This window comes from Pseudorca crassidens, chromosome 16 (genome assembly GCF_039906515.1).
Source record: "Pseudorca crassidens isolate mPseCra1 chromosome 16, mPseCra1.hap1, whole genome shotgun sequence".
Taxonomy (NCBI): domain Eukaryota; kingdom Metazoa; phylum Chordata; class Mammalia; order Artiodactyla; family Delphinidae; genus Pseudorca; species Pseudorca crassidens.
The window spans coordinates 53,386,940-53,408,481 of record NC_090311.1 but is presented as its reverse complement, the minus strand read 5'-3'; the positions used below and the strand labels follow the sequence as shown (position 1 = coordinate 53,408,481).

At 52.3% G+C, this 21,542-nt stretch overlaps 1 protein-coding gene across 4 annotated transcripts in view; it reads left to right on the top strand.

Moving 5' to 3' along the window:
• The first annotated feature begins 136 nt into the window (after positions 1–136).
• The window catches only part of TSPAN14 (tetraspanin 14), a 55,096-nt gene continuing 33,690 nt past the window's right edge, over positions 137–21,542 (top strand). The window contains exon 1 of one of the 4 annotated variants that reach the window (XM_067710360.1): positions 137–273. Coding sequence is in view for 2 of the 4 variants with exons in the window: in XM_067710359.1 (XP_067566460.1) it covers positions 5,308–5,311 (4 nt within the window). In the remaining 2 variants the exon portion in view is untranslated. Of the gene's footprint in view, positions 274–5,049; positions 5,312–13,684; positions 13,710–21,542 lie in introns of those variants that run through there. The other 3 variants (XM_067710359.1, XM_067710362.1, XM_067710361.1) reach the window with 3 other exon arrangements.

Below are 21,542 nucleotides of genomic sequence, written 5' to 3'. Positions count from 1 at the left end.
TGGAAGGCCGGGCGGGGCGAGCGGTGGGGGCGGGGCGTGGAGGGCGGGGCCGCGCCAGGCGGCGCAGGGAAGTGGCGCCCCTTTCTCAGCCGCCGCCGGGCGCCGCGCCCCCGGCCCCGCCCCTCCGCGCCCCGCCCCCGCGCTCGATGGCCTGAGTCGCGCCCTCCCGCCCAGCGCCGCCGAACTTGCTCTAACTTCCTTGGCCCAGCCCGGCCGCACCGCTGCAGTCGTCGTAGCCGCCGCCGCCGCCGCCGCCGCCGCTGCCGCGCCCGGGTGAGTAGAGCGCGGAGTCCCCGCTGGAGCGTCGGGCCCTGCCGCCCTCATTGTCTGAGGCCGATCCCCCTGAGCGCCCTCTGGGGACTAGGACTGCTCCCCATGTCCAGGATAGGTCCCTCCGGTTCCCTCGCCCCTGCCCCGGGGGCGGCCCGGCGGGCGGCGCTGGCTTTGTCTGCCCAGATCGCCCGTGAGGGGCCGGAGGCCTTGGCCCGGACCCCGCTGAGCCGAACTCGGGCGCCGGGCGGAGTGAGAGCCACAGCGGGCGACCCGGCTGGCGTTCGGGGTTCTGCGGCCCTCGCCCTGTCCGTGTCCCCGGACGGGTGCCTGCTGCGACCGGGCGCGAGAGGGAGCACTCGGGGAGGGAGGGGTCGGACCCCCGCGGTTCTGGGCTCTGCCCCTCTCTCCAGCCTCGAGCCTTGGGTTGGGCACTCCTTTCGTTTCCGTCACGGACCCTCGGCTGCCCGGAGCTCGGGCCAGGGGTGGAGGGCGGCGCGGACTGGGGAGGGCGGTCCCCTTCCCCGCCCCGCCTCGAGTGTGCTCCAAGTCGCCCACCCCGGCGGTGTGTACCACTCTGCCCTGCACGGGTTTGGGGCGGGCGGAGTTTGAGTAGGTGGTGATCCAGCTTCTCCGTGCTGGTCGTTTGGGGTTGTGCTTTGGAGCAAAGCCCGACTCCTGATCTAACTGGAGCTTTGGTCGAGTTGGGTCTGTGGCTGCGGAGTTGGCTTGTCCCGGGGCCACTGCTCCTGCGGGGAGGAGTGGTGGTGCCGCCAGTGGGTATGGTGTGTGTGTGTGTGTGTGTGTGTGTGTAGGGACACTGCCGCCAGTGGGTATGGGGTGTGTGTGTGTGTGTGTGTAGGGACACTGCCGCCAGTGGGTATGGGGTGTGTGTGTGTGTGTGTGTGTGTGTGTGTGTGTGTGTAGGAACACTTGGGTACCGGGACTGCTGGGACACGAATCCGGGAGGCACGAAGAAGTTGGTCTCAGGCTAGAAGGGGTCGGTGCTGTGAGGAGTCGGGAAATGGTTGGCCCCGGTACTGCCCTGGCGGCTGGCTGCGGCGCTGTGTAGCAGCGCGCTGGGGTCTGGGGGCATCCGGTCATCCTGGGCTGTGAGTTCAGGGCATTGCATTGGAGCCTTTGCAGGTGTGCTCTCTCCCATGGCCTGCTCCGTAGGAGTCCTTCTGTCTTCTGAGATGGGGGTTGCCTTGGGGCTGATAGGAGTGGGTGGAGCTGCTTGCCAAATCCTCAAAAGTAGCCTTCCCCCTTCCCCTTGACCTCAAAGTAGGGGAAGTTAGTGCCTGCAGAGTGCTCAGGTCACCCCTCCCTGTTGGTGAAGGGAAACCTGGGGCCTAGGCCATCAGAGCACCCCAGCACCCCTACATTCCCTCTACATTCAGTCAGCCGTGTGGAAGGCCAAAGCACCCTTGTTTCCAGGGATCCTCCTGGGCCCTGCAGAATGAAGCGCATATTCCTCCATGATGGCCCCATTTGCCCTTTTACCTCCTCTCTCAGCTGTCTCCAAGCTTTGTCTCATCCTGAGGATCCATAACGTCTGGGGGTCAGGCCTTGGAAGCCCAGGCTACCAGACGGATTTCCCCTCCCCTCTCACTGCATCCCCACATCTCTGAACTCCACTGTTTGGACTACCAAACATGGTCTTCAGTTCATTCAACAAAGCATGGTTGAGAGTCTGTGGGGTGCCAGGAGCTGTTGCAAGCATTGTTCCAGGCTCACAGCTGGCTGTCAGCTCTGTGTGGTCTTAGAACCCAGGCTGGACATGTAGTAGATGCTCTGTAGCGTTTATTAATCTGAGCTTGATCTCTGCTTAGCAGCATTATTCAGGCAAACAGGAGTTCAAGGCCACTGGTGCATTTGGAGGTTTGTGGCAGCCTCTAGGAAGAAAGGGGCTGCAGAAGGGTTGGCTGCCCAGGGAAGTTCCCCCCTTTACCAGCTGGGCAGCTGTGCAAATCTCTGAGGACAGGTGAGGGCGCCTCCCTTCCGGTGACTGGGAGTGGGAGGACAAAGCACGTGTTCTGTGTGGGAGAGGAGGGGGCCCTGCCCTGCAGGTCCTGGTGGTAGTGAATTCCCAAGGAGGGGAGGGAGCAGGGAGTTCTGGAAGCTCTGGCTTGTGGAAACATTTCCTGAGGTCTCACTCTAGGTTGCAGTGCGCTCAGGGATTTGACTTGTTACTTGTTTAACTTCAACTGAGATAGAATTCAGTTTGGCAATGCCTGTGAAGTGCCATTGTGCCGGTCCTGGGAAACCTTTGCTGGTTTTAAAATGTGTAGTAATAGTTAAGTTGATTGAGACTTAATGATTGAGACTTACACCACATACTGTCCTAGAAGCTTTACTTGTATTCATTCATTTAATCCGTGAAACGACACAGTATGGTAGATAATGTTAACGTCCCATTTTACAGATGATGAAACCGTGGCCTAGAGAGGTCACAGAGTAACTTGCTTAAGGTCTGAATGTGAACCGGGTTTCCTCATACCTAATTAGATAATGCCTTCCTCTCAGAAGTGAATAAAGTTGATTAATACACTGAACAAGCCTGGCCCACAGAGGAACTAGTAAGTTCTTCAGTGCAGGTGCCCTTATGTTCCCTCTTCTGAAAGCATCTCAACTATCTGGGCACATAGCAGGTTGACTGGTGACGTAGCTTTTGTCTCCCTAAGGCCAGGGAATGGGAAGACCGGCACGGCCATGCACAGTAAGAGCGAGTCATTGCCTGTATCTGTCTAGATAGATCAGAGTTTGCTGTGGTAACAATCCTCAAATCTCGGAGAATTAAAGCAACAAAGGATTATTTCTTATACCACATCCATCGCATGTCTGTTTTATGTTGTTCTCACCGTGGGACCCATGCTGATTAAGTGAAATGTTCCTGGTCACTTGGACAGACGGACAGAGAACATGATGAATCTCACCCTGGCTCTTAAAGCTTCCACCTGGAAGTGGCGTTTCAATGGTCGAAGCAGTCACATGGCCACGTACTTCCCTGCAGGGTGGGGAGCAAAAGAGGACTGGGAACATTTGGTGAACAGCACTGATGCCTGCCACCTGCCCACCACTGTGCCGTCTCTGTGACTTCCCAAGGTCTGGGTCTGAGTGTCGTATGTTTCTGTGTCACCATGAACATCGATCATGAATTAGTCAAAGAAATGTCATTTAGGTTAAAGATGAATTGAGGTGCCACATTTGAAGGGCAGAGGTATGGTGAACAAAAATGCTTATTAGGGTAGTTAGAGGTTGTCTGCAGAAGCAGCTTGCTCCTCTGACCCTGGGCAAGTTATTTGAGCCCCTTGGGTCTTCTTTTGCTCATTCATTTATTCATGCATTAGTTTATGAGCCCAAGGACTAGTGATGAGTCCCAGGCCAGGGATTCTTACTAAGCACTTGTTTAGCTCCTAGCCTGGTGCTAGGGGCTGTAAACTGGGTTCCAGGATTCCTGTTTCCTGCTGCTGGGTCCTGGTGGCCTTTAAGGAGGGATGTTATTGCCTATGGGAAGCGAAGCAGGCTCCTGCTCTTTCTCTCTGCCCTGGCACATGAGCCCTTGGACTTCTTGGACTTCCTCATGCTCTATCTGTATGTGGCGAGTAGGGGCAGCCACCTTTCTTGGAAGCAGGAGCATGTAGAAGCACCTCTATAGGCCTTGCCCTTCCCCTTCCACCTGTGAGACTCTGGGGCTGAGCCTGCAGGCCTAGGGGTATGGAAAGGTAAGGTGGTGAGGTTACTAAGGGATGGAGCCACACGAGGACAGGCTTGAATATGGGGCTGGGGTGGTTCTCTGTCTTGTGAAGTGGTTTAGAACCCCTTTGTTAATTGCATTTTTCCACCCGGGCCACGCTTGCAGGGTGTCAAAGAGCTGGCTACCCTGTGGACCTTGCTTTTGTGGTTTGTCACCGGCTTTGTCCCTGGTGACTTCCAGCAGGGTCAAGAAACACTGGTGGAGGTGGTGGGACTTCAGGTTCTTCTGCTCGTGGTTAACGTACTATCCTTAGGCTTGTCTCCTCCTTTTTCAGGGCTTCTGTTTTCTCTCCTACCTGGAGTAGAGAGAGAGGTAATGGTGGTCTACAGCAGTGGTCCCATTCTTGGCTGGTCATCGGAGTCCTCAGGGGACTGTGTAGACCTGTGCTTTGAAAATCTTTGGTCTAAGTGAATGCCAGCATTCCTGATTTGTCTTATCTTCATTATAGCAGTGGGATATTCATAATGTCTCAACATCTGTTTTCTCCCTTAAGGGCATGTTTTTTTTTTTTTTTGGTTCAGACAGGGCAAGTGGCTGTGTTGGACCAGCAAAGGGCCTGGCTAGTAGGAAATGTTTAGTGCTGATGAAACATAACGATGAGTAATGTTGTCCAGCACCTAGAGTGGAGAGTGGTGAGGCCAGCTTTAGAGTTGTATCTACTTTCTAGCTGAGTGACCTAGACAAGTCTTTGATGTTTTTTCTTTCTTTCTTTCTTGGATTTGGTTTTCTTATCTGTGAAGTGAGATGAATCTGCCCTTCCTGTCCCTTGTGGGGTTACTGTGAAGCATACACCCTTCAGGTTTGAGAAGCAGTGTGTGCAGCCCCTGAGTTAGGGTGATACCCTGGTTTGGGACTGCTGCTGTCACGCTGACGGCTCTCAGCAAAGTGCTCACCAGCCAAGGATTCTGGGAAGCCCATTTCCTCCATTCTTGGGCCTGGTGGGGTTGGCCAGGGCTGGGCCTGGCTGGGCGTTGCTGTGGTTTTTCCTCAGGAGGCCGCAGGCTGGTAATCTGAGAGTAAGTGGGCCTGAGCAGGCTCCTGGAGGTCTGTTACGTCTCGCTCGCCCAGTAGCCAGGGAGAAGTTCCTAGAGCCCTGATGTCTATCAGCTGGATAGCTGGAGGGACCAGCTCCTCCCTTCTTGGGCTCTGTCAGCCTGTGCTGCGTGGCTGCGAGCCGTGGCGGGGCCATCGGGATCCTGGGTCAGAGCTACACTTCTGGTGCTGCCTCAGACTCTGCGTATGTCCTGGAATTTGGGAGAGCTGAGGCTGGGCTTTCCTGCATGGGTAAGGTTTGGGGAGGGGTCGGGACGTGGGGCTAGGCAGAGGTTGACCCTGAGGAGAGGTTCGATGAACCCCCTCTCTGTGTTTTCCCTGTTTACCTGTACTAGCTGCTGGGGCCTGTGCCAGTCTATTCTGCAGGGCCCAGGAAGCATTAAAAAAAAAAAAGCGGCTTTGAGGAATTTGTCGTCCTGATACTCTGGAGAGGGGCCCTCACAGCAGCTGGAATTAAATGAGTGTCCCCTGTATCTCTTTCATCCACACCCTGAAGTCTGAGTGGTGAGCCTGGGAGGGTCGAGGGCAGCAGCATATCCCAGGACACACAGTTCCAAGGCAGGGTCTGTGCTGATGCATCAGAAGCCCATCAGGGCACCATGGGATAACCGGGCTTGTTGGAAAGTGGCAGGTGGAAATAAGGGATATGGCCGCCCCAGCTTCAGATTTGGCCTCCCAGGGATGGGCGACTGGGCCCTACACACCCACTGCAGCAGTTCGGGCCATGTGTGACTCTCAGCTTTTGGAGTGTTTTGATCCCCAGTCTGGGGTGCCCACTCAGCTTGCTCAGGTCCCTGCTCTTTCCAGGCTTCTGGCTGCTGCCACCAGCTGCTCCAAGGAAAGGCCCTGGTTGCCCACTGAGTGACCATTGCCACGAAGAGACCCTGTTTCCTCTCCAGATGACCTCCCTAATGTCCGGCCACCCTGCAGCTTGGCTGTCTGGTTTCAGCCCTTCACCCCTGCGCCAGACAGACAGGGTCTGTCCCCAGGGCTTGGTCGGGGAGGCCAGCCCCAGCCCCAGCGGTTCTCACACTCTGGGTGAGGGGTCCAGGAAGACTTGGAGCTCCATATTGTTTAAAAAAAATTATTCTGACACTCGTGAAAACAGTAAGGCACGCGTTATTCAGGAGTGTCGTGATAGGTATAAGGACTACAACAGTGGGGAATGGGGTTTTGCAGTAGGGGAGAGAGATTGGGCTCAACCCCAGATGTTACAAGGGAGCAGAGGTGGGTGGGTGGATGGATGGTAAATTTATAGGAGGGGAGGGTAATTCTTTGCTAACTGACCTGACAGTTCTTGCTGAAGGCAGGCTAGGGTGATCAGGTGTCATGTGGCGGGTGCTACACGGGGAGGAGGAGGAATTTGGTCAGATGTGGAAGGTGATCAGCTATGGAGGGTGGGAGATCCTGGCTAAACTGCCTTAGCGGGATTCCTGCTAAAACTGGACTCTACAGGGACAGAGAAAGAAGCCCGGGTTTGGGCCTCATGGGGCAGAGGGCTCAGAGGATCCTGACTAGTTTGGTCAAAAGGACACTGTCAGTGTACGAGGCACTAGCCTGAGCTCATCAGCACTCACGCTTGTCGCTCAGGAGTGGTGCCCGGCTTTGTGGGCGTCACTCCCTTGCTTCCAGAAACCTAGTCCTTTTCTTTTCAGCACCTACTGGCTCCTTGGCCCCTGGCTCCTTCACTCTTGGCCCCTGGACCGCCCTCTGCATCCAGGAAACAGTATGGACCCGTGGCCTTGGTTCCCTGTGCCCCCGCCCCCCGCCCCCAGGCCAGTGCTGGCTGCCCTTGTTGCCAGATCTGTTGGGAGCCAGATAACAGCCATTTGACTCTGGACAGCCCTCCCTACTTGACCCTCTTTCCTTGGCCTGTGTACCTTGTGTTTCCTGTTCTCTGCATCCTGGGCAAACCAGTCTGACAACTTTATGGATCTCCCTCTCCCACAGGCCTGGGACCCAACTGTCTAATCTGCCTGAGCTGGGCCAAGGGAGGTGCAGTGGGTGATCCCCTCCCTCCCCCCTAATGCCGCTCCAGGGGCCTTCTGGCCTGATCCCCCGCTGCTTCCTTCCGCTGCCCAAGGCCTTCGATCCTCCTGGTTTTCTCTGCCCCTCTTGTCTGTTTGGTCACACCCTGCGCAGATGACCCTGTTGGGTGTGTCTGCTACTCCTGGGGGGGCTCCTGTCTGGACAGTCAGCTTGTTAGGAACCAGACCCCCCGCTGTTGTGAGAAAAAAGGGTGTGTGCAGAAAATCTGACGGCTGCGGGTTCGGGCCTTCCCCCCTTCCTGAAGGCTGGCTTCCACCCCTGCAGGGGACAGTGGCTCTGTGCAGCCATCCTACCTCCACTGTCATCGTCTCCTGGTGTCCTAGCTGCTTCCTGTGAAATACAAGTAATGATATAAACATGGACAAGGGGGCCTGTCAACAAAAGAGCTGGTGGTAGCCATGGGGTATTCATTCATTCCCGAGGGAGCAGGGAGGTGCGAGTGGTGTGTGCCCTGGTGGAGGGGTGGGATGGGCAGGCCTGTCGGGGGCCCCTCTGGGCTAGGGAGTCCTGAAGCTCTCTCTGTGGGAAGACAGATGCGGGGAGGTGGGGGCTGCAGGATTCGTTGTGTTGAGGGTCAGTGCCTACCTGGGTGTAGGGCACTGCGTGCTCATGCAGAAAGGCGGTCAGAGAGGGGCCGGCCTGGGGTTGATGGAGGGTTGTAGGATTCTGCACCGGAGGTGCTGAGGGCCCACTGCGGGCCCAGGAACTTGTCTCTAGCAGCTGAGGTCTGAGGGCTCCAAGTGCCTGCGTGATTTTACTTGTTGTGGAGTCTCATTTGTGCTCCTTAATTTGGGGGCTGCTTGTCGAACATTGAACACTCATCAGAAAGCCTCTAATAGGATAGGGGAGCCAAACTTAACATCTTCCCTCTTTCCAGCCACCTTTGTCTGTGGTCTGGGTGGTCTGCGAGTCATTAGGAGATCTTTGTGGTGGGCTGCGAGGTGGGCCAGGGAACTTCTGCTAGGTAGAGAGAGCTCCATCCAGGAACCACTCCCCTCCCGCCAAGTGGTCTCACGCAAACGGTCTGGCCAGTCCTGGTTCTAATAGGCATTGTGTCATACCCCTCAGAAGCAGGAGAGAGACTGGGATGGTTATTATATTGTTCCTTAGGGGGAAAATCACTTGGAGGAAATACATCAGTGCTTCTGAGTGCAGAGTGTTTATTGACGCGTCAGTTAAAGTAGGCTTTTAAACAACATGTGCTATTCCCTTAGTAAGGAACAAGTGTGCAAACCCCTCTCACAGCTCCATTTTGCAGCTTGCATTTCCTGAAAGGTACAGGGAGTTTAGTGGTTAAGGGGTTGGAGTTTAGAGCTGGGATTTTGGAGAAACTGTTTTTAGCCTGTTCTTGGAGTTGGGCCAGGCCTAGAAATCTGTTGAAATAGCTTTCTTCAGCTGCTAAAATTGGGATGAGTTTGTAACACCAGGACCTTGAGCCTCACTGATGACTGGGGAGGGCCCTGAGAAGGGTCCATGCTGAGGCCTGGGATGCCTGCGGCTCAGTGCCCCCAGAACCTGGGGGTCTTACAGTCTCATCGTGGACCGAGTGAACCTGGCTACAGATGGTCCTCTGTATGCAATAACTTAGGTTTCCCTTCTGCCTTGGTCAAAATCGGCTCTTGGTCTTCCTAGGAAGGCTTTCTATTTTGGGACTTGGGGAGGAGTTGTGAACAGGGAACTCTCTGAGTTGGTAAGTCTGTCTTTATTCCAGAGGCTGGCACTCTCTTCCCCTTTTTCCCCCCTTCTTCTTGTTCTAGGGAGATGCCAGAAACTGCCTGCAGAGAGCTACAAGCCAAATTTTTTGTGCCACGAACTTTAGGGATTTTAAATGTCAATTTAGTTTTAACTTTTTTCTTTAAAAAAGTACGTAATGAAAGATACATAAAAATATATAGTGAAAATTAATATTTCTACCCCTGACCCCTTCAGTTCTGCTCCCCTGAGGCCCTGTCACCATCACCAGGTGTTGGGTGTCTAGTGAAGCGTCTCTGGCCTCCTCTTGTTTATCACCATGCCGTACACTACTTAGGGTGTTCTGATTTCTACCCTAAAGTTTATCTTGGGATTGCTCCATTTCAGCACACGCAGTGCAGGCCATTCTTTTTAACGGCGGCATGTTATTCCTCTGTGTGGTCAACCATGATTCACTTTATCAGCCCCCTGTGGATGGACATTGAGGTTGCTTTCAGTGTTTGGTTCCTCCAAGCCAAGCTGCAGGAATGCCTCACATGTACATTCTCAGAGGTCTGTCGTAGAGATGGCTAGACGGGGAATCCAGGCATGGGGTGCTTGACCAGAAAAGAAACACGCTGTTTTGATTCCAAGAGGGAGCATGAACATTTCAGAGTTTTTCTTTTGGAGGGATCTTGTGTTTCTGCAGTCAGAGCCTGTCTGTTTCAGCTCAGGTCAGCCTGCTTCCAGGGCACCTGGTGTTTGCAGCTCTTGGCTGTGCCCTGTGGGCCTGCCTGTGCGTCCAAAAGTGTGATGTAAGAGTGTGAAGAGGCAGTCAGAGCCAGATAGGGTCTAGGGAGGTTCTGGGGAGGCGGGGAGTGGGGAGGCTTTTCGTACCTGGGTTTGAGCGGCCCCGGGAGTTTGCAGGAATTGGGCCAGGTGTGAGGTCCGGCATCCTGGCTGAGAAACAAACAAGGAATTGGGAATCAGTTTTTAGAAGAGCAGATTCTCCCTGGGTTTCAGGGGTTGGTGTGAAGCCTCTTGTCCAGGCCCCACTGGACCTTCCGCGGCTCTGGGATCCCCCATCTCCCGCCTGCCCAGAGGCTCTGCCTTCTTTGTACCGCTTCAGGGCTCTGGGCCTGACTGCCACCCTGTGATTTTAAAAGCCTGTGTACAAGGCACCTGGTGTAAATAATAGGTGGGTTTTTCTGTTTTGAGCAGGCGGCTTCCTTGCAGAGCAGAAGCAGGGGGTGAGGGCAGATGGGGTTTTCTTCCTGGGATGGGTTGGGGCAGGGAGAGGGCTTACGTTGGAGCCATCTACTGGGATCCTTCTGGGAGTCCTGGGAGTGCTCTGGCTGTTTCCCCATCCTTGTGGCCACCGTGTACCCCAGAAAGGACCATAATCTTCCCCTATCTGGCTCTGGCCACCCCGTGCCTGCAAAGGGCAGGGCAGGAAGCGGGGAGATTTTAGGGCTGGCTGGCAGATAGCCCCCCTAAAAAGAAAGGTGCCCGATATGACCCTGACCTGGTGAGTTTGAGGCCTGCGTCCCTGCCCTGTCTCTCCCACCATTGCCCTTACATGCCGCCCCTGTGAGAAGTCCACAGCTTCCCATGCCCACCGCTCTGTTGTAAGGGGCTTGGAGCTTGGCAGCACAGAAGTTTCTGTTGTGGCCGGGTGGCAGCTAGGGCTGACCTGTGGGGCTGAGGAGGTGGCGCCTGGGAACTGACAGTGGAGCTATTCATGGGCTCTGCCCCGGTTTCCTGCTGCCTCCCATTGTGAATTATTTTGGGGGGAGGGGAGGAGGAGAGGGGGTGGCCAGTGGCTCCATTGTTGCTGGTAGCGGGAGCCCATTATGCTAATAGAAGTCCTTTAGTGAACAGATCTTAGCCACTCCAGGGCCCCACTCATGTTCTCTGATGTTGGGTGAGCTGCCTAGCCCAACCCTGCCTTCTCCCAGTGCTCCCCATCCCTGGAAATCTGGAGGGACCCTGCCCTTTGTGGGTACCTCTGTCAAGATTCCCCTTCCCCCCTCAAGCCCCCTAGCTGTGCCTGGAACCCCCCTGGGTGTGAGAGCTCTGAGCAGCTGGGCAAGGAGCAGGGGTGCCCAGTGCCTGTCTTATCAGCCACCTGCCCGCTGCCTCTGGGAGTGGTGTCTGCCTGAGCTTTCCCGGCCCAGCTGCACCCTTGGGTGGGGGCCAGGCGTGTGCCTGGGTAGCTGTCAGTCTTGAGGCCCCCATTTTCCTTTGTACTTCAGCGCTCAGCCCGGTGTCCCCTGTGCCTCGCTGGAGCACTCAGCTGTAGAAAAGCCTGCTTGCTGGCAGGCCGGCCTGCAGTCTCTCCACCCCCCCCCCCCCACCCCGCTGCCTGAGCCACGGCCATTTTCCTTTGTTCTGCCATCTCCGGGCTCTTGAATCTCAGGCAGGCGGCGGCAGGCTGGGCAGGCAGCAGGCAGCGGGTGCACAGCACCAGCGGAAGCCCTCACGACATGAATCTTCCCACTGAGCCGATGGTGTGCAGTCTGCCGGCTGTACCGTCACTTCCCCCAGCTGTACCCCCGGCTCCCCGGTGGTGCTGAGATTTCCGTTTGTTTAAAGAGGGTCTTGCATCTTATTGGATCACAGTGATGCTAACTTGTACAGTGAGGACAGAGAGAGGGCTTGCCTGTTTGTGCCACTGAGGGTGTGTGAGAGGGAGAAGGATGGGGGGGAGGGTGAGTTCATGGATGCCTTTGGGAGCACCAGCCTCCTGGTCTTTGGCAGAAAAAGCCACTCCCAAGTGTAAATTTTGATCCCTTTACCTCCTGGTCCTTCTCCATGAAAGAGTCATGTAGGAAAAGCTCTTAGCATTTAGTGGCAGGGGTAGTTGAGAAAACAGTAGGTTTTTTTTTTTGGTCTCTGTGGTTGTGGGAATTTTTCTCCAGCTGAGGGGAACCATCCATCCCCTGCCCCTTTGCATCTGCATGTCTCTCATCCCCAGTTTTTGGTGGGCAAAAGGAGCTTCCTCCTGGGGGTCTGATTTCACCCAGTGTGAGGTCACAGGCCAAGCTGAGGGTTACTCTCCAGCATCTCTTTCCGGAAGTGTGCCCGCCCCAACTCATACATCTCCAGCTTTCTAAACCGCAGCCGGAATCTGAAATGTAGTCCCTCTGCCTTTGACATAAGAGTTGTCTGGTATGAGAACTCCGGAGTTCTCACTACTTTTTTTCGTGTTTAGCATTTTTTTTTTTTTTTTTTTATCTTTTCAAAACCCATCTTGAGATCAGCCTGGCTGTCTTATCTGACTCTTATCAGCCAACCTCGCAAATTAGGAAGCAAGTCCCAGCCCTGGACAGGGTTGCCCCTTGGAGTGCCCTTGTTTCAGCAAATGTTGTACAAGACTCAGCAAAAATAGCTGAGTTCGCAGTCATATGCATTGAAACACAGATGCAGCTTTTAGGGTAGTTGGGCCCAAACAAGTGTGGGAAAGGTCGTGACTGAGGCAGCACGCTGCTCCGGAAAAGCGCCGGGAAGTAAGGAGAAGGCTGAGGTTAGGTCCCAGCTGTGCGACTGGCCCTCTGGGTGACCTTGGCGATTCATTTCCATGGGGGTAGGTCTCTGGAAAATGGAAGGGTTGCTCAGATGAACTTCGGACGTTTTTGAGCTGTGAGTCTTTGAGTTCTATGAATCTAAGTCCAAAATGCTTGGTCGCTACGCTGAGCCCCTCTCACCAACTCAGGGTACCTTTTTGGAGGAAATGTCATCAGATGGGGTTAACGGAGGGCATCTCTTCCCCGGGGCATTTCTTCCTCAGGTTCTTGAGGGGCTGGTGATGGTGAAACCCACCCATCCTGAGCCCAAAAGCACACGGCCAGTCCTCAGGGGCTGAGTGTGGCACCAAGGAGCCCACTGAGAAATAGTCCTGCCTCAGACAATGGCATTGACCCTTTTCTTGGAAATACCACGTTCCCTCTTTGGTGAACCTCTGGGGATGGAAAGAAAGCTCTTTATTTTACCTCCCACCAAAGTGAGGCCAGGCTGTTAAAAGTAAAAACAAAACCTATAAGACAGAGATACCATCTGTACTTAAATATCCAACTTGGTCCTGGGGGTGGCGGCTAGATTTACATTTTGTCTTTATTTTGTTAAAAATTCCAGGAGGCAAAAACGGGTTTGTGGCCCTTTATCTGCCTTTCCCCACCCAGCCTCCACCCCCTGGGAGGCCTCCTGTGCCCCATGGCTTTCCTCCCATTGTCTGCCGGGCTGGGATCAGCCTTGTCACTGTTCTGGGCTGTGTGTTTCTGCCCTGCGTCACAGGAGGTCTGTGGTCTTGGAAGATATCCAAGGGGCAGGGAGTCCAGCTTTGATAAACATTTGGTTAGAGTAGCTTCCACAGCTGTGAAATGGGAATAAAAATAACCTGTGAGGATCCAGTGGGATGCACTAAAATACTGAGCAAATTCCACAGTTAAAGCATTCCTCCGAGAGAGCTGATTGCATCCCTGTCAGTGGACGCACGATTAGGTGGGTGGGCTTTCCCCCATGACCTGCCTTTAAAGGTCCTTTCCCTCCATCAGTGTTACTGCTTTTCTTTTGGGCCCCTTACACCCTCACTGTTCAGAGTACTGCCCACTGGGCAGTACTGGCAACACCTGGGAGCCTGTAGCGCTGCAGACTTGCCTCACAGCAGCTGACGCAGAATCTGCTTTGAACAAGATTCCCAGGTGATTTCATGCGCTTTCAAGTTTGAGAAGCACTGGCTCAGACACCTCGTCCCGCCCTGCACCACCCTGAGACTCTCGCACCTTCCTCTGTCTCTTTTGTGGTTTTGCTGTCTTCACCCTCTTGCCCTCCTTAAAGCTGCCGACTTTAAAGGGCTCTGCCAGCTCCGGCTCCGTGGCTCCCACCCCCTCGGGCGCGCAGTTTGCAGCAGGTAGCCCTGGGCCCTGGCGGTGTCTGGGAGGTGGGTCTGGGGATCGTGGAAGCAGCCTTGGCGGGCAGCTGGCTCCCTGAAGCCTGCTGGCGAGGTCAACTTTGGAGCACTGAGCCGAGGAGGTAATTGGAGCCCTCTTTTGTGAAAGGGGGTGCAGAGCCTCCCTCGGCCATCTGGTGCCACTTGCCCCGCCCCATCCGTCCAGCTGGGCGACAGGAGATCAAAATCAGGTTGTAAATGTTGTTTGCTTTTTGTAGAAACACAAAGCATTCTATATATAAAGATGTTTTGGTAGACGTTGAAGTTCAAATAAATAGTCCAGAAAAGGGATTGTAAATTAATTTTTTTTAGTGGAAAAATGTTTGAGATGACTCTCCTGATTTTGCTAGGATTGCCTGCCCTCCCCCTGCATTCTGGTTGAGGTGGGTGGAGGGCTCGTGGGTGTGAGCTTGGGCCCCCAGGCCTGGGGATGCCCTGGCTTTCCGGGACTGTTTTAGAGACTAAGCCGGTAATCTTCTATCTCTTTGTGGATTCTTCTCAGCTGTTTTCAGTAGAGTTCCACCATTGATTTGCATTTTTAAAAAAATCTGCTTCCCCTCCCCCACCCCTCTTATTCCTCTTCTCTTTTGCATTTTTAATGCACTTTGTTATATTTATTTACTTTTCTCCAGCGGGCTTCACCTTTTGCTTTCGTGCCTCTGTGAGCCTAACCCCAGGCTGTTTGCCTTGCTCGGAGGCCAGGAGCCAGGCTCTGCCCTGGCCTGGTGAGCCCCTGTCTGCCCAGGGCAGGATTAGGGGGTGCTCCCAATGCTGACCTCGGAGTGAAGTGGGTTGCTTGGTTGTCTTACAACACAGTATATTGTAGTGAACTGTGCAATTTTGGATACAAAGATTTTGACTATCTTAGAGCCACAGTATTTTATGCCTTTCAGGCGTGGAGAAATGGAGGAAAAGGAGTAAATGTGTGTAATTCTAAGTTCTCCTATATAGTTTCTTTGTGTTGGGGCAGAGGAGGGTGGGGGTAGGGCAACCCCTGCAAAGAGAACATTTCCCACCTACATTAGACGGGCAGGTCACATCCTCGCACCGGAGCAGCTCCCCTGAGGGAGCAGCTCCCCTCAGCTATTGGAGCAGAATTTACTCCTCTCCAAGAGCAGGCCCACTTGTCACTCAGTATGTTTGCTGCTGTTAGGAGTGGCCCCTACCGCAACTGTGTCAGCCCTGCAAGGGCAGCCACACCGGTGGGGTCTTGGTGCCATCCTCAGGGCCTGGCCCAGAGCTGGGGCCACACTGGGGCTCTGTTGAGACTGTCGGCTGCCACCATGCTGGGTTGTAGCGGTTAAACCCACTGCTGTGGGGAACATTTCCTGACCAGCTTCCCGCCTCCTCCTTCCTTCCTTCCTGGGCCCCATCCTGCCCTCCTGCCCCTGCCTGACTGCATTTAGCAGAGGGAAGCGTGTCCTGAGCCCCCTGCGTCGGGCACGGGTCTCACTCGAGTTCTTGGTGTCCACAGCCCCATTCTAGGTGCCTGGCACGCAGCAGGTGCCGGGACATGTAGAAACAGGTCCTGAGGTGTTCATCTCCCACAGCAAAAGCCTTTCCCCCAGGGGCTCGCAGAGTGAGTTAGGGCACTGGTGGATTGCTGTGCCCTCGGCTTCAGTCGCGCCTTGGCCTTGGCTTAGGCCCTTCGTGGGGAACCTCAGGGTGGACAGAGGGTCCAGGCCTCTGGGTCCTGAGGTCTGGAGGTCACAGCACATAGGCCTCATGGGTTCTTGTCCATGCTGAGGATGTTGCTGTAAACTGGGTCCAGATTACCACGTCTTGTGTGCACCTGGCTTCTGGGTGTAGACATTTTGTGTGCACTTAGGTTTTCAGAAACAGGCCTGCTGTGATTATCGGGGCACAAGGTGCCGTACACCATGACGGCAGGGCTCCCCATACTCACGTGAGCAGGCGGCTTCACCTGCAGCAGCAGAGGGAGGGCAGCTGGGAGGCCAGGACGGTGCCAGGCCTCCTTCCCCACAGCCTTTTGAGAGGCTGGGGGGCAGCAGCTGTGGGTGACCTGGCCCTGCCTCATCTGGGTGGGCAGGCACCACCCTGGTGCTGCCTGAGCAGTTGAGTAAGCTTCCTGATGAATCATCTTCAAGATCTGTGTTTGGGCCCCAGACTTGTTTGTTGCCCAAATGGTTTTTTGTTCGTTTGTTTAAAGGAAAATGGCCACAAATTCTACATTTTACTGGAGGTGAGTTATTTGGTAGACTCTGCCTTCATTTGTTTTGTTTGTTTTTTGATCTTTCGTCAAGATAAGACTCGGGTTATGCATTTTGTGGTGTGTCCTCAGTGTATCCCTTCAGGAGGGATGGATGTTGGCTTGAGGACCTCATTACTAGGGATGACAGTGGTGGTCACTTGGTTAAGGCCGTATCTGCTGGGTTCCTCCACTGCTGAGCTACTATTATGTTCTTTGTAATTAGTAAGTGTCCTATGGGGAGATACTTTGAGACTATGTAAACATGCTGCTTTCTCATCAAACTTTGATCAACTGGTTTTAGAACCTGTTTACTGAATGTTTTTGTGTCATCCCCTGCCCCAGTTCACATATTGAAATTCTAGTGCCTGGTTTGATGATGTCAGGATGTGGGGCCTTTGGGAGGTGCTTAGGTCATGGTGGTGGAGCCCTCAAGAATAGGATTAGTGCCCTTACAAGAGACCCCACAGGGCTCCCTTGCTGCTCCATCTTGTGAGGACATGGTGAAAAAGTGCCAGCTTTGAACCAGGATGAGGCCCTTGCCTGACCATGCTGGCACCTTAATCTTGGGCTTCCCAGCCTCCAGAACTGTCAGGAGTAAACTTCTGTGCTTTAGAAGCTGCCTGCTCTGTGGTATTTTGTCCAGTCTGGTGTTTTGTTATAACAGCCTGAACAGACTGAAAACCCATTATCAGTTATTTCTGTTGTGGTTGCTGAGTGGCAATGATTTAATTACATTAATTTTACATTTATCATTCTGCTGTAAAGAACTTTCCCTTCTCCTCCACTTGTTTATTTATCCATTTATATATATTAGAATGGACTCATGGATTCTTACTTTATTCAATGAGTTAAAATGTATTAGTATTATTGTTTATTTTGACACTCACATTGTTCCAGACTGGGCCAGCGGGGGTCCCTTCAAACTGACGGCTGTGAAGGACAGCTCTTAAAAATGTGAATTTCCAGGTCTGTCACAGTCCTGTTAAACTAGTCTCTATGTGCAGTTTGGAAAAAGCTCCTTGAGTGATTCTCCTGTTCTGTGGAATTTGGGATCAGCTGGACCAGGTCGGTCATTTTCAAGTGTGTAGCTCATGGAGCCTCCCCTTTCCACCAGCCACTTGAAGAGGCCTGCTATGCCCACCTCCATGCTGGGTTTCTGGGTCAGAGTCTCTTTGTACAAAAGCTCTTGTAGCTTGAAAAGTAATAAAAATAGTAAGTTTGAAAATCGCTGCATTAGGTGACCTCCATTCCAGGCCCAGCATTTTTCCCGCTGAGCCCTCACCTCCCCACTTCCCTCCTCTGACCTACATCCCTCTCTCCCTCAGCTTCTTCCCTGGTGACAGCACTGAGGTAGACAGATGTCTCCTCACCAGATTAGTGAGGGGCCCCTTGGTGCTCCTCAAACTCAGCAGGTTTGGGGTTGTGGGTTTTTGGTGGTGGAAGCTCATAATGCCGTGTTTGCTAAGAACAGAGTTTCATACAGGAAGCCAATTCATACAGCACTTAGAATCCTAGGCCCGTTGGAGAGCCTGGTGGGGCTCAGAGCTGGTGGCCTAGGCTTTCCTGGACCTCCACCTGGAGGCTATCCCAGGTCCAGCAGTCAAGGGCCTGAGGGTCTCTGAACTCTGGGAACCTCCCTTCTCCCACACCTGTGTGGCAGGGCCTGTGCTTGTGACCCTGTGATAAGGGACGGTGGCCCACCCTAATGCCTGGCTGGCTTTGTAGTGTCTTCCCATAGTGAAGAGTCAAACTTCCAGACCCCTGTGAGTGGCTGCTGCCACCATGTCCAACCTTGCACTGTTTCTGGCAGACTCTGAGTATGGGGAGTTGGGTCCTGAGGGGTATGGGTTAGGGGAGGACTTAGACACTTCTGAGGGTGAGTCAGAGCTGAGTGGGGAGCCCGTGGACCTGACCCCTCCTTCCCCTCTCAGGGTGGCGGTGCCCCAGGGCTGAGGCATGACGTCCTTTCTGTGTGTGATTCCCATGGGCAGTGAGGCAGCCTACTCTGGCCTGCCTTTGTGACCATCTCTCCTACTGGAACCCATTTCCCTTGAAAGTCACCTGTCTCCTCCTAGACTTCTCCCCTTGGGCCTCCCTGTTCCTGCGGCCAGTACTCAGTGGGTACTGAGGACCTGGAAAGTCCAGGGCCTAAGTTGTGCTGTTTGGAGGTGCAGCAGGGTTCCCAGCTCCATTGGGAATATGGCTGCCCTTCCCTGGGATGGGCCTGTGGGCAGGTACAAGTACTGGGAGCCTCGAAGCCCAGGTAGAAAGGTTGAATCTTGGTGAATGGCTGAGTCTGGAGAATGAGGCAGGGGGGAGCCAGCAGGATAACTTGGGTTCTAGCTCGGGATATGGGTGGATGGTGTTGTCCAGATCAACATAGTTCAGCTGGGTTCTTTGCTTAGGGGTCTTACATGGCCCAAATCAAGGGGTAGGCAGGCTGCATTCAGAAGAGGTTCTGGGGCAGAACCTAGTTCCTTGCTGTTTGTTGTAGAACTGAGGTCCTGTTTCCTTGCTGTCAACCAGGGCTACCCTTAATTCCTGGAGCCTCTCTCTGGTCCTTGTATGTGGCTCCTCTGTCTCAGATCCAGCAACAATGCGTTGCATCCTTCTCATGCTTGGAATCTCTCTGACTACTGCCCTCAGCTGGGAGAAGGCTCTGCTTTTAAGGGCTCATGTAATTACACTGGACCCACTCAGTTTCCCTATTTTAAGTAAATTGATTATGTTGATTACATCTGCAAAATCTCATTTGTCCTTTCTTTTATATGGTTATAAATTATACTTCCTGTTTTTTGACTTTGCTCAGTAAAAAGATGGCAGTTAAAAAAATGTTGAAGTCATCCTAGAGATCCATGTAAAAATGGTGGATTGAGTGGACACACCTAATTTTATTTTATCCTTAAACCCCATAAAAGTTAAGATAAAGGGAATTTTAAAAAAGCAATCAATCTACGAGGACAGGGAGAATGGGAAAGGAAACAACAGCAAGAAAAAATTTGCAAACCAATAATTAGATGGGTGAGGGGCTCAGTTTGAAATGTAGGAGTTGGTGTCACCATATTATTATTTTAGGGGGGTTTGCGGGGGAGGAGCATCAGAGGTGGCTAAATATAAGAATTGTTTGAAAGCAGTTGATGTGGTTAGAGCCCTTTCCTTTCTCAGTGGTGCTTGGTGACTGCTTCTTCCCTTTAGCTGGACATTGGAGATTCCTTCTGCTGAAGGAGAAACCAAGGGCCTGGGAGACTCCAGGTGTTCTGGGAGGTTCATATGAAGACTACCTCCATTCCCCAGCCTTTTATCCCACTTGGCTTCTAAAACACTGACAGCCAGCCCCTTACCTTTCAGGCAGGAGATTAAAAGACACTTCACTGGGGAACCTGACCGGCCTAAGAGGAAAGAACTAAAGATGCTGATGACATCTTTAGCAGATGGCCCAGCCAGATCTCCCTGCACAGAAACTCACCTGCCCAAGAACTCAGTGCTACTAGTCAGTTCTTAGGCATCTATTCTTAGTCATGAGGATTACCAAAGATTGCTAATATCTGAAGAAAGTACCTAACATGAAAGGAAGCAAAACAAGTAGGGGGGAAAAGGCAACTTGAAATAAATATTCTATTTAGAGAGAATATTTTGAAAAAAATTAGACATTTTCTCAGAGAGATAAGAGAAATATTATATCTATGAAATATGAATAGGATACTCTACAAAAGGAACATTTAGAAAACAAAAAAGTATTAAAAGTTTAAAAGAGTAAGAGCAGAGCAAAAATATCAGAATTATTAGAATAATTAGAATTATTATAAAGTTGAAAGAGTCTTCCAGAAAATAGACAAGAAAGATGAAGAGATGGATAATAGAGCAGAAGAGGTAAGAAATTTAAGGAATCAGCCCGGGTTCCCATATCCATTAATATAGGAGCTGCAGAAGGAGAGAACAGAGAAAAATGCAAGTGGGAAAATCATCCAGAAAAAAATTTCCTAGAAAGATATAGGTTTCCATATTGTATGGACTCATCAGATGTTGAGCCAAGTGGATGAAGATAGACCAGTACCCTGAAATGTCAGTGTGCTGGGGAGAAAGGGATGATCCTACAAGTTTACAGAGAGAAAGGAACAGGTTAAATACAAAGATCAGGAATCCGAGTGGTTTCAGCCTTCTCAATACCCTGGATTATAGGTAGGGCGACGCCTTCATTATTCTCAGTAGAATTGACTCCCAACCTAGAATTCTATACACAGCCAAGCTTTTATTCAGAAATGAAGGTAAAATAAAGATGTTTTCAGACATATAGGGTCTGAAAAACTTCCCTTTTGCCCTGAAGATTTCCTCCACAAAGGTGAACGAAGACTGGCTCTCTCGTAGACTGTATTCCAAATGAGGCAAAAGGGAGTTCTGGGACCCAGTCCAGATTAAAGCCGCTCAGAGGATTCCAGGAGAGGTTTCTTCTGGAAGAAGAACTAGAAGTAGGACATCTTATGTGAGTGAACTTATTGAGAGGAGATTTGGACAACTGGCATTGAATTGGGGGTTGACTATTAATAAATTCATAGAAAATTAAACAAACAGAAAAATAAGAATTATTAACTCCAGAAAACAAAAAGTTGTCTAGGAAAAGTAATCATGGTAAGACAAACATATCATATACAGAAATTTCTAAGAGATATTTGGGAAGTTAACGTCAAGACCAGCTAGAAGTTGAGGGAGTCCCTGGAAAGGGCAAGGCCTGGCCTTGCGACCTGGGATCTGCTGTTTCTCTCAACACAGCTTTTACAGTCGCTGATTCGTAGATTATGTGCAGGGACAATTTTGAAAAAAATTAAAGCAACAGCAAATCTAGAACACATGGCCTGTGATAAGGGGAAGTCCTGTTTCACAAAACTCAGGGGTGCATGTAACTATGTGTGCCCTGGATTGATTGTTAAATGTGCTTCTTACTGTGGGCCATCGTAAAAAATTTGAAAGCCATTGACTTCTCATTGCCAGTTCCCTTTGCACACTTCTGAATTGTCCAAGTGTTTTACAGTTGAGAGTGTGCTACTTTTTAAATTAAATAAAGTGGTGGGAGGAAGAGGGAAGAGGAAGGAATCTTACAAGTTAATATTATCCCAAAGTAGATGAGCCCTGTTTACTTTGCCTACAGAGGTCATCACACCTGGGGGGCCAGCATCCTCCACCAGCAGTGGCCTCTGTTTATTTTTTTAAATTTTATTTATTTTATTTTTTTATAAATGTATTTATTTATTTATTTTTGGCTGCGTTGGGTCTTTGTTGCTGCGTGCCAGCTTTCTCTAGTTGCGGCGAGTGGGGGCTACTCATCGTTGCGGTGCACAGGCTTCCCATTGCGGTGGCTTCTCTTGTTGCGGAGCACAGGCTCTAGGCACGTGGGCTTCAGTAGTTGTGGCGCGCAGGCTCAGTAGTTGTGGCACGCAGGCTCAGTAGTTGTGGTGCACGGGCTTAGTTGCTCCACGGCATGTGGGATCTTCCCGGACCAGGGCTCGAACCTGCGTCCCCTGCGTTGGCAGGCGGATTCTTAACCACTGCACCACCAGGGAAGACCCTCAGTTTATATTTTTAATACA